The sequence below is a fragment of the Excalfactoria chinensis genome, chromosome 1 (genome assembly GCF_039878825.1).
Source record: "Excalfactoria chinensis isolate bCotChi1 chromosome 1, bCotChi1.hap2, whole genome shotgun sequence".
NCBI classification, from domain to species: Eukaryota; Metazoa; Chordata; class Aves; order Galliformes; family Phasianidae; genus Excalfactoria; species Excalfactoria chinensis.
The window spans coordinates 106,186,629-106,199,524 of NC_092825.1; the positions used below are offsets into that span (position 1 = coordinate 106,186,629).

The window sequence follows — 12,896 nt, forward strand, 5'->3', positions numbered from 1 at the left end:
ACCAAGAGATGCTCCCTTAGTGGTGGTCAGCCCTTAAATGAAGTCTAGAAGAGGTGGAGTCAAGCTCCACCCCTTTCAGGAGCACAGCTGAATTACCCTCACCTGTGCTCCCACAGCTGACCCAACACTTGCCTAAGCTGATTAATCAGAGGTTCAGGCTGTGATTACCAGTTTCCTATACACCTTAGGTTGAATTTTTTTAGTAAATATAAAATTTTTTAGAATATAAAGGTTTTTTTATTCTTTTTTTAGAATATAAAGTTTTCAATATTTGTAATTTGTTCATCTTTCTGAGCACTCAGGTCACAGAGCTTGCATAGTTGTGCATTTCATTAACTTTATTCCAAGTTTTCACAGTTTTCTGAGAAAAAACTGAATTCAGTTTGACTTTTTGCGTGTTTGGAAGAAAGCTGGTTTTTTTGCTTTTATTAAAGCTGAAACTTTTTGAAAATGAAATGACAAAAGGGCCTAAGGTACGGAAGGCTGGAAAAAAGTGTTAATGTAATAGGAGGTGGAATTTCAAGAAATACAGCTTTTTTTTTTTTAGAATTTTATTTATTATCTGACTCTTATGGCAACAGGACACTGGCAAATAAGTAAGTAAACAAAAGAAATACATTAATAAGAAATTGCTGAATGCAGTGTGTAGAATTTTGTATCCAGAGTTAAGGATTTATTTTTCACAAAGCATTCAGCAGTATACTGTCAGGTGCTGACATTTTTGCAGGCTAACACTAAATAAGATACTGTCTTTCCTGTTGCTCATAGCACTGTGGAAAATCTGAAGACATGAGCTGTAGGTGTTTAGACAAGCCAGGATTTGCATTCTTGTAGTGCACACAAGTGGTAGCTATAATCGATACCTGATTTTTGAGAGGAGGTATTTCACAAAGAACCAAAATGGACTGTTTTTCGGTGGATTTATGTTGTGTTTCTTAATCCTTTCCAACTATGAGTTCAACTTTCCTCGTGGATTTTCACCTTCCATAATGCTTCTTAATTCTCCATTATGTCCCTGTATACCTCATTTCTCCTTTCACGCTTACCCATTAAATATCATCCCATCTTCCTATGACTTGAAACATAGTAATTGTTTTATCTGGGTCTGAGGTACTAAGACAAACAGAACAAACTGAACAAAAAACTGAGCTAATGTTACAGCCTTTTTTTTTTTCCTACTCCAGAGGACACAGCAGCCAGGTCTTCCTTCCTTCCTTTATACAGATGCTGATTTTAAAACAAATTTGTGAAAGCATTGTTGTGTTTTTTTTTTCCTGAAATTTCTACCAGTTTGGAATACGTATTTGAGTTGGGCCAATAATCAAAAAACTGAAGAAAGGAAAGGCTGGAGTAAAAATGATTAGACTCACAGTTGCACAGATAATCCAAGTGACTTCATAAGACATTGTTGGAAGCCACCCTAAAAAAATCCAAGCAAAGCTTAATAAAGGAAGGTTTTGACCTCTCTTCAGTTAAACCAGTTCTTAAGAATAATTGCACTATGAGTGGGTACTATTGTTATACTGAAGTTTATTTGATGTGTTTTGCTATAAGACTGTGACTTTTTTAAGTTCCTGTCAGACTAAGTGAATTTCCATTTCAGAACTTCAGTTTACTGTGCGTCTATGCTGTATTGATTTTCTTTTCCTCCTGTTTATTGCCCCACAGGAGCAGTCTCACAGGTGCTGGACAGCCTGGAGGAAATTCATGCACTTACAGATTGCAGTGAAAAAGACTTAGATTTTCTTCACAGTGTTTTCCAGGATCAACATCTTCACACGCTACTAGATGTAAGTTTTCTTGGATAAGCAGTTTCTGTATCTGTTGTTCATTGGACAATATTTTGTTAGTCACATACAGAAATCCGATTTATATTTCTTAATAGTTCTTAACTAAGCAGACCTAATAAGTGAACATACTGTACTATCTCTGAAAAATGTGTGAATTTGTGAAAACATACAATTTTGAGGTAGAGCTGTTTCCTCAGCTTCAACTATTGACTTCAACAGGGACCTTCAACATCACTGCAAGGTTATAGTTCATCCCTCACATTCAATTCCAAGACCTTCTGGGAAGGACAAATTCAGAAGCAAGTTTTCATTGGCTTCTGTGTCTATATGGAATCAGTTCTAACTGATTCTATGATTATTATATCTTATATCATAATGTAATCTCTTGGTTTTTTTAAACTACATGGCCTTAGTGGAAGTATTTTGCTGAGTGATAGATCTTATAAGCATTAACTCAGGCTTCTGTGATGGTTTTGCTTTTTTCTGTTTACAGTAGCAGTTGCATGTGAAAGACTGAAGTGAGATACAGACTATTATTTGAAAGAGAAGGTTATGTTTCAGTAACTAGAGGGAGCTTTAACTTCTTCTTATGTGTTAATGCTATGCCAGTTTCTCTCTGAACTCTGAAAAATTCATCATTTGTATTTGAATGAAGTTCTGTTTGGGAAACAGTTTATTCCTTTCAAAATATCTGAGGCTAACAAGGCCACCTGAACAAGTCACCTGTGAAGCATTATATTCCAATATGTAGGAATTTTCTATACCATCATGAAGTTGTGGCTGTCACTTTGCACTAAAAACTGCTGTTCCTCTTTCTTGGCCTTCTACTGCAGTTAGATTTGTTCTCATGTTCCTACTCTTTCTCAAGAGTTATTCTTATTTTTAGATTAGGCGCATGATGATAGATCATTCCTTCAGCAGAAATGCCTTCTTTTGCTGCTGAACTAACACATTTTTTTTCTGGGAATAATAATAATAATAATAATAATCTTTGTATTAAGAGCATAAGTTCGTTTGTTTTTTTCTGGATAATAAACCACAAAGTTGATTATGTCAGTGAATCATTAACTGAGGTGCATTTCTGAAAGCTGTAGAAAGCAGGACTGAAAGCCATAGAAATGGAGATCCTTATCATCCCATTGATTTTAATTGATTTATTTTTATCTACTTTGATTAACTGTCATAAGACTCTTTCAACTTGGGTGCCAAAGCAGTTCAAAACAAAGGAGGAAAAGGTGACATTTGCTTACAAAGTAATATATGTTCTCTCTGGGCCCAGTCCTTCAATATACCCGCATATCCTTATGTGATCTTATTAAATATTTTCATCACACGACTGTTACGTAATTCTGAGTAGAATGTTTTTGGGATTGTTTGGGATTTTTTTACTGTACAAAAGTTAAACAGTTGATTCTTAAAATCTTAATTTTGTTCACAAGGGAGAGTAAAAAAAAAAAAAAAAAAAAGAGACCTAGAAATAAGTGTATTTATTAGGAGATATATATATATGTATATATGCTAGTTTAATAGATGTTATTTCTTATAAAGTAAAAGAATAGCTTTGGATTGGACAGGTGCTTTTTCACACTCCTTTTAGAAATCTGATGATCATAATTGTGAATGCTGTATGACATTCCTGTTTGGAACTTAGAAATTTCTGGGTTTAGGGATATATAAATCTATTGATTTTTTCATTTTGGTATCCAGTTTAGCTCACGGAGAACATAATGAAGTGAAGGATATAAATAACTTTATGAAGAAAAGAAGTTAAATTGGAGTAGTGGAACAGCCTTTTATCATCACTGACAGATTTTTTAAAACGTACAAAATTATTTAAGTTTTTTTGATTGACTTTCATGTTTAAGATCCAAGGACGCCTTGCTGTTTTTTGCCAGCAGTACCGGTCACAAAGTTAGAAATGAATGTGAGGAGATTACTGATTCTGGAGGCTTTTGTGTTGGGCTATTTTCTGTGTCGTGACCAAAAAAGTTAATTAATGATCATTTGTTTTGAAAAGTATACTGGGCTTCAAGGAGGAAGGTCTTAACAAACTGTGTTTTCTATTAATACATCAAAGGATGCCAAGTTTGCGAAAAAGCAAAACTAGAGGCTGCTATCTTTCTCAACTGTTGAGTCAAGTAGTTTGGTCACCTCTCCAGGGACAGTTTCTGTGGGTGATTCTGAATGCAGATGTCGTTTAATTTACAAGTGAGATTTTTGCTCAGCAGGAGAACAATATCAGCTTTTGTGTGACTGGGGGCCTCTCTTTGCTGCTAGCTTTGTCTCTGTCTCTCTGTCCTCAGTCAGATAGTGCTCTAGGCTGGTAAATTTTGGCGGTTAGTTTAAGAAGTTGCATTATTTTCATAGATGGAATATTTAAGGTAAGTATTATTTCTGTAAATGTATCTGCAGTGAAAGCATCATGAGTTTTGAAGAAATTTTATTTTACCTTCCAGTGTAATATATTACATGCATAAAGCTTTACTTAAATGTAATGAAACTGCTGATTTTTGGTGTAGTTATATGAAACATACATTTATGTGTAGCCACTTCTTCCCCTTAGAGATGAATTTTTATTCATGGTGGATATATTTAAGGTATATTGATTTTTCAAGAGAATCTCTTTTTTTGTGTCTGCTAGCCTCTGCTGCTAATGGTAACGTATCAAAGGAACATGCGTGCATGCACATCTCAGAATTCCCTTAATATTTCTTTTGAACTCGGTCATCTGAACAGATTCAGTCCTGGAGTCCAGACTTTTAAGGAAACATACTTTTGCTTCTGCTAAAAAGAATGCTGTTGGGTTCTCAGTTTAGCCTCTTACATCGTTGGCTTAAACTTCCAACCGTGTTTATTTTGTTTTGTTCTATTTACCCACTCAGTGTTGGATGTTGGCAGGATGAGGATGTTTGAATGTCTCATATTCAAGTGTATGAAAGTGTATTAAAGTGCCCCACCGTGACTGGCACTCCAATTCTCTATTTGAAAATATTTGAAACTCTCCATGTATTTACTCCTCCTTTGCTATTTTCTGAGCAAAGTGTGTTAATTTGAAAATTCTGCTATACACTTTAGAAAAGCAAAGCAAAAGGTATTTCTATTTTCAGGCTGAGGCTAGAAAGCTTAAATATTTTCCTTTATTGTCTCATTTTTCTGTGTTTTCCTTTAACTATGGCTTTCTATGTGAAGCACACAATGTGGTTCAGGTTTTTTGGAACATGATTTGTACTTACTCTCCTGAATACTGATAATGCTAGAACTAATAAGTGGAATATGTTTTAGTGAAATATGAATGCATTTCTGTCCCAAATGTAAATCAGACAGTGTATTCGCACTAGATATCTTGCCAAACTCCCTCTATGCATACAGGAAATAAACCTTTCTTATTCTTTGATCACCTTGATTTCCTATTTTTAATTATATTATAATTGATATGTTTGTTAGACAAAAGCAAATGGAAAATACTTGATTAGAGAAAAGAAAGAAATAAACTGTTGGCAGGAGAACACCTTGCTATTTGGGGAACCAGATCTGGCTTTTATCCTAGACCAGCAGAGGCAGCACACTCAGCCAGAGGGAGTGGGAGGGCCTGTCTCCCACACTGCAGTGGAAACTCATTTCCCAAGTAGAATAGCAGGAGCAGCAACCAAGCCTTAGGGAGAACTGTTGGAAGAATTCTCTCAGTAAGTGGGCTGAATCCTCATCACCAGCAGAGTGTATTTTTTCTCTAAAAGGTAAATTGTCCCAAAGGCCATATTTGAAAGAGTACTAGAAGCAGAGACAATTCTAGAATGTCTTCTGCATTGTTTTGTTCTCTAAAATATCTTCAATTTTCAACTTCATATATTTGAATTTTATTTTCTGTGTTCTCGGGGTATGTTGTATATCATCCTGCCATTCAGCATCATCTCATTGTTTTCTTGCTCTTCTTGTTTCTCTGTTTTACAATTTTATAGAGATAATCCGTTATAGGTAGCCTCCAGAGCAGAAACCATTATTGTTCTGTACTTTGTTAATATATATAATATTGATGTGTGATGAGGTCTCTTAAACACAAGACTAATGCAAATAAGATCTAAAACCTACATTTATGTCGATTATGATTTTTATTTTATTTTATTTGAGAAGTGTGTGTATCCATCACTTTACAACTGCAAAATTCTGGGTTGGGTTTCAAGGCACTGCAACAGTTGTTGTGTTGCACTTAACTTGTCTTCTTTCTAACTAAAGTTCTGTCACTTCTGAATATTTATAGGCATAGTACTGATATGGTGAATCTCCAAGAGAAATACAGCTTAAAAATGCATATGTAGAATGAGGATAGCACTTTTTAGCCCATTCCTGTTGGCCTAATGTTATGTCTCCAGCATTGAGTGTGTCATTGTGTATGTGCACATATGTGTGTCTGTGCAACTAGCATTGTCTTATTCCAAAAGCATTTACTTGCACATCTTTTTTAGTATATTGAATCTAAAAAATCCTGTGATTACAGTGTAATTTTATGGTGTTAGGCCCACATCTGTCAGAGAACACTAAAGGACATTCCTCATGCTTGTGGAATATTTAGATAACATCACTGATACTGTTTTAAGGTACAGAGGATCATTGTTGTATTTGACTTTGCATATTCTCTTTAATTCTTTTTGTTGTACTTGTTGTTGGGTATGATTCAGATTAGTTTCAGTTTTTAAGCATAAGGGCTACCTTTTTTTTTTCTGATAAAACTTAGTATTCCCAGACAATTTTCTTTCTCTGAGAGCTTGGGGCTTACTTTGACAAGTGTCAAAAATAAATGCTGCAGTGTCTAGGATATGGTCTGCAAATGTTTGGTAGCATCTCCACTTTGCTGGTGTTGCAAGTTTTCTTCAGACTTTTATCTCAGTTTGCACTTAGTCTACAATAAGTCTAAGATACCCAAGGGCAATGTAGTAATGTCTCAGTAAAATATGCTTCTGCCTTTGAAGTCTGTCAGGCCTCCCTACATCCTGCTTCTGTTCATTCAAGCAGTTGGCTGATATACATTGACTGTTTTCTTTCCAAATGAGCTCACTGCATTATATTTTAATTCTCAGTATGTCATTACAAGAGACTTACATGGATAGGGGGAAACAAAAATGTTTGTAACCTCAACATTGAGACCCCCTATTGCAAAATACAGTTAGTGTCACCCATTTAGGCTTACCTGTATCTATACTTACACTATAGATCGCTAGCCCATTTTTAAATATGGGGGTAAGAAGAGGATGTAGGTTATTCTGTAGAGAGTATCAAAGGTGAACACATAGAAATAGAATTGGAAGGGGTTTCAACTGATGCTTTGCTAACATGTTGTTAAAAAATGCAGTAAAGGGAATTCCTTCCTTCCTCACAGTAGCTCATTTCAATGCTTCATTAACTTTCTAGACATAATTTTTTTCTTGCATCCCTGGTACACATTATGAAAATTTTTTCTTATTTTGTTATCAATGAAATTGAAGAACTGATCACTGACATTTCCTTGATTAGAAAGCTGGTAGCATGTTTTGATTGTTTTACTCTCCTTCAGTACTTTCTGTTAGATAAGACTTAATTCATTGAGTATGTTCCCATAATGATGTTTTCTAAAATTTCGTGGCTTTATTGCTCTTCACTCAGATTTTTTGCATTGTTTTATATCCACTTGGAAGAGTAATTCTCAAAGAAATAATAATGTAGGAGGGTATCATATGATACTTTTTTGAACTATATAATAACTACCCATGTCTTTTACACTACTGCCATGGGTACATCCCAGAATTAAGTGTGTGGTGTTTTCTTTTTATTGGGACTAAAGGATTTCATTGTGTTGATTTTCACATTGTGCTCGTTCTGTTGATACTAAGTGAAAGCAGTAACATTGCCTCACATTAAGTTTATTTCTTTCAGTCTTTGGTGTAGTTAAATCTAAAGGTGATTGGGGATTATTTATTTATTTATTTATTCGGTTGTTCATTTGGTTGGGTTTTTTTTACCAGAATGGTTTAAATTGTTGCATGTGTTTATTTAAGATAATTCAATCCCTGGCTTTGCTTAACACATTTTCTAGTTCAAGAAAACATATGCTTTCCTACGTGATATGATGTCAAATTTTGCAACCTGTCCAATTGGCAAGCCATCTACATGTACTGTCTGGCGTACCTTTTAGAAGCTGCTGTTATTTCTTGAGAGCTGCTCCTTTCACAGTCAATGGAGTTTTTGTGATGATCATTAATGTAAGTTTTCTTAAGCTCTGAGGCAAATCACTAGACTGGAGTCCTACTTTACTTCATCAGGGAATCAATCTTCAGGATAAAGCACAGAAATCTAATGCTGTTAGATACTGGAGTCTGGATTGATTATGCATGAATTATGCATGAATGAGATAGCTAAGGGAGTCAGTGGAGAAAAGAAGGCTCTTCACATTTTAGGGGCACCTGAAAATGAGCACAAGGTAATAATGTCTTGTGTGATTCTGAAGGGTGAAATAATTGAATACTATCAGTACTTCTGTGTCACTACTAAAAAAGGGAGAAAAACACAGTAATGTTAAGCATATCATTCAGAAAGGAAAAGTCAGATATGTAAGGACACGTGTTTTAATAATTATTTATAGATGTTTCTTTCAAGGTTTTAATATTTCAGGCTGGCAGCCCACTGTCTGTTTGGATTATAACCAGCTCCTCACAAAATGTGTATTTCTCTTTAAAAATTATGTTGTTTTTTTTTAATATCCCAGCAGTTCAATAGGTCATGTTTTAAGAAAAGTTTCTCCTTTACATCAAAGAAACTTCCAAATTCTGGATAGATAAAAATATTTAGTGATTTTTCCATATAGTCAAACATTGATTGCATTTAAAATTAGACCATACAGTGGGATTAAATTTCCAGTACCTCATTTCTGAGTGTGAGGTAAAATGGGGATTGTGTTTGGACAGTATTCTGACTTCTGTTACAGGGAAGGGTTAAAAAGGAATCTGTGCACATCTGAAAAAGTAGTCAGAAGAGAAGAATTTGTTGTTTTGTCTTGCCTGCCTGATTGTGGATTAGGCTTCTGCGCTGTCTACTTTTTCATATCAGAAGAAACAGACTCCTGCTTTACAGACAGAAGACAAATGTCTTGACTCCTGAGAAGAAAGCTGGTAAACTAATAATGACGGTGCTTCTTGACTGGTTGTAGATGTGCATAGCATTTGTTTTATAGCATGCAAAATTAAAAGCAAAGCTTTTAAGAAGCAGTTTTATTCTGTTAATTATAGTGCTAGTTTATGTTTTCATATCAAGATTTGTGATAGTATTGGTTGTGACTGTTAAACTTTAGAGCAAGTGCTTAATTTTGGTAATTTTCTGGGTGACAAGTGCTGAAAATTCAGATTGTGGAGTGAGACTGAGATGCCAAGTGCTCAAAATCCTGGGAATTCTTAAGGTTTCATTTGCTGTGGCATTTTACAATTGTCTTCTTTGATTTCTGTTTCATACCATACAGTATGTGTTGTAAAAGAGTACTGCATACCCTTCAAGTATTAAAATAGTAAAGAGGAGGAGTACAACTTGAGTTAACTTTGCCTCTTTTTCCTCCTTAATTTGTTAAAACAGACTGAGTGCTAATTTCATTTTTTTCTTGGGATTTTTCATTGTGTTTTCTGTTATTTTTGGTATCAAAAAAACCGACAGTAAGATAACCAGAGCTGAAAAGATACTTATTTTTATCATACATCTTCATTTTTACTGTGGATGTTAAATAATCGTGCTGCTTGTCATGCATTTTCAGCAAGTCATCCTTCACTTCAATAAGTATACAGCTGAAACTTGCTGTGTTTTCTTAACAGGTGTGTAAATATGAAACCTAGTAATTTGGGGTTGATGGAGTTTTGATGGATTATATTTATTTATTTAGGAAAAGGTAAATACAAATAATTGTGCATAGAACTGAGTTTTCTCTTAAACTATCAAATAACAGGAAGTTTTGCTTTTAAGAACTTCAGCAGTGTGATCACTGAGACTACTGAGGATACTAAGTATAGCAATGTTTTGGTAGCAGACGGTGAAGCTGTATTTGAAATAAACTGATTTATCCTGATTTCTCTTTTCTTTCTGCAAGACAGAGGTATAACTGTCCTCTGAGCAGTGTTTTTTGGGGGAAGTGACACCATTCACTCTTTTTGTATTTATTTATTTAATGTTCAACATTTGCGTTGGACCACAAGGAAGGCTTAGTTGCTTTTGTATGCATTGCAGTTTATCTGACTTCTAAAACTTAATGGTGTTGTATGTGACAAAGGCATATGAAAGCATTTCTGTGGCTTGACAGTTTTAGGCATTGAAGGTCTGTCTCTGCCAGCCAATGGGGCTGTTAGGTCTGAGAGGAAAGCTGCACTTTTTGTCCCAGAATATCACCAGCCTATCTGTGAAAGAAATGTCTCTAATATCCTGAAAATAGATGTCTTTTATCTCATCTAACAAAAACGATTGTAAATTGGTTAACCAAAAACGATTACAGGTGTAACCATCTTTATATTGTAGGAACCGTATTATGTTGTAGGAACCAGAATTTTCTATTTGAAGGATAGTAGTCTTTTGTGAATGTTTTTCTTGGAACAGTTTCTTTTTCTCTCTTTCAAAGACTTGGGTTTTTGTAACTTTCTGTCTTCAAGAGTATTTTCCCATACTTTGAGCTTTACTTAAGATATTGTTTACGGTGTTTGATGGTTGATCTATTGAGAGAAGTAGAATATGCAGTTTAATTTGATTTTATAGTGGATTGTATGATGTATTTATTCAGGATTCATAGACCACTTCTGGTTAAAGAGTACATAGTTTTTGTAAATCTGCTCCAAAAGCATGGGAGGTTTGCAGAATCCCTTAACCTCCCGAACTTTCCCATGTCATCGTACAAACTCTGGGTGTATGGCACTGTTCAAATCAGGAAATGTTTAAAAATGAAAGGCCAAAACCCTAGGCTGCTAGATTTTATATACAAAACAGCCGTGGAACTTGCAGCTCAACTATCATCTTTATCATGGTAACATAAACCGGATATTATTAGAACTCATCATTACTTTATATAAAGTAGCATATGATTTCAATAGTTTGTTTTCTTGTTCTTACAGCTTTATGACAAAATAAACACAAAATCTTCACCACAGATCAGGAATCCTCCAAGTGATGCTGTACAGAGAGCCAAAGAGGTAATAGTTCAAATATATATATTTTAACCTAGAATGTTTTATTGTATACAACATGCAGTAGTTTTTATTTTTATTAAGATACGTATCCTCCCTCATAATCTGAGTTATTCTGGAATTCTACCACTGCTTGCTTAAGTTTCATAACATGTTACATAAACTTGTAGAATTCCATTGTATCTGTAAGGATTATATAGATGTATTATTCAGTTTCATCGTTTAACTTTTGTTGCAGCACTATCAGTATTAAAATGGAATACTCATTAGGTTAATGCAGTATATTTTACTTTCAATATAAATCTCTGCAGCAAAAGTCTGATTCAACTTCTGCACAAAAATTAGATATATTACTAGGCATCGGCTTCTTTAAATTGGGGAAAAAGAAGAGTAGCATGAATGATTTCAAGAAGTATAAACCTAGAGGTACAGTAAAATTGGCCCATTGTTACAAAAGATAAAGACTACAGATTTTCTTACACCTGGCAAATAGTAAAATAAAAGAAATAGTTGTATTATCTGTTGTCAGTAGGAATAAATGTAGTTGAGGGGGATGAAGTCATAGAAAAATATGTTTACAGTGTTCTTAAAATACAATGGACAGAAAGACTTTAAAACAGTGAAATAACTGAAGTCACAGTGATGAAAACCACAAAGTTCTGTAGAATATTTCCCAGCAGTTAATCCCAGGAGCTGCTCAAGCAATTACATGTTGAACATCAATGTGACTGTATCCATTTGCTGGCAAAGGAGATAGAACTTACTTCTTCCTTCTCCACCCTGCTGGATAAGTGTAACAAGCTGAAGCATGGCCCAGATTTTATAAAAAACTTGAGCTTGAAGGTGGGATAGCAGCACTTCTTGTCTTTAAACATTCAATTTGTGCAGATAACATTCTTATGACTATTTTTAATTCCGCTTTTAAGGTGATTGTTTTAATAAACTGAGATCATGTGTGAAAGTAACAATTGGTGGTAGGTGATGTATGTGACCTATAGGTTAGCACTTTACTTCTGTCTCCAGGTTTAGCTGTTAAAGTAATACCATCAGTTGAAAAAAAGGAGCAGCTGTTTCCATCACATTCCTTTAATGCCTCAGAAAATAAGGACATTGAAATTAGGTGTTTTGTTTTCTTGTGGTGACAGTCTCAAATGCCCTTATCTGCCAAAAATATTATTTATAATCTTCCAGAGAACTGACCAGCGTGAGGGTCAGTTACTATGACTATCTTTCATATGTATTTTGCAGGTATTGGAAGAAATTTCATGTTACCCAGAAAACAATGATGCAAAGGAGCTAAAGCGTATTTTAACACAACCTCATTTCATGGTAAGCAAATACTACTCCTTGCCTTTAATTTTTCTGAAAAATATTTATTTTATTTAAAAAATTTAGTTCACTAACATCTGCCTAGAATCAGCAGGTGACAAAACTGTTTACAATGCAATATACCTATTAATAAATGATTCTAATCTGTTGACCTGGCAAAATAGCTACTACTGTTAACTGCTAGTACTGCTGTTGGTCTCCACTATTGTGGGGCCACAAAATATTGAGCCTGTTGTTTATAATTGTCACAAAAGTAACCAGCAGATTTTAGGAATGCTTTTTCAGAAAGCCAGTTCTCATCAGAGCAGACTGATTGAAATATTTTGCTCTCATTACTTCTGTATTAAGAAGAGTGAGCAGCAAAAAAAGCTGTGCTGATAACAGAAGTCACATATTACTGATTTTAGATATTTTCACTGCTTTGTATAATGATAATACAGGAGGAATTTTTTTTTTCTCCTACACAGCATCAGGCAGTTATTTGTCTTGCATAAAATTACTTGACTGGTTAAGCTGCTGAACACTTCCATAGGTCACTGAAAAGGCCTATAGGCTGCAGTATGTAGTAAGCCTACTCATAGTGAAGAGCTGTGTTCTATTT

At 34.6% G+C, this 12,896-nt stretch overlaps 1 protein-coding gene across 10 annotated transcripts in view; it reads left to right on the plus strand.

Annotated features, from left to right (window-relative positions):
* The window catches only part of CASK (calcium/calmodulin dependent serine protein kinase), a 184,160-nt gene that overhangs the window by 135,819 nt on the left and 35,445 nt on the right, over positions 1-12,896 (plus strand). For all 10 annotated transcript variants that reach the window (XM_072359465.1, XM_072358958.1, XM_072359297.1 and 7 more), the window contains 3 exons: positions 1,669-1,790; positions 10,895-10,972; positions 12,215-12,295. In XM_072359465.1, the coding sequence (XP_072215566.1) occupies positions 1,669-1,790; positions 10,895-10,972; positions 12,215-12,295 (281 nt within the window). The remainder of the gene's footprint in view (positions 1-1,668; positions 1,791-10,894; positions 10,973-12,214; positions 12,296-12,896) is intronic.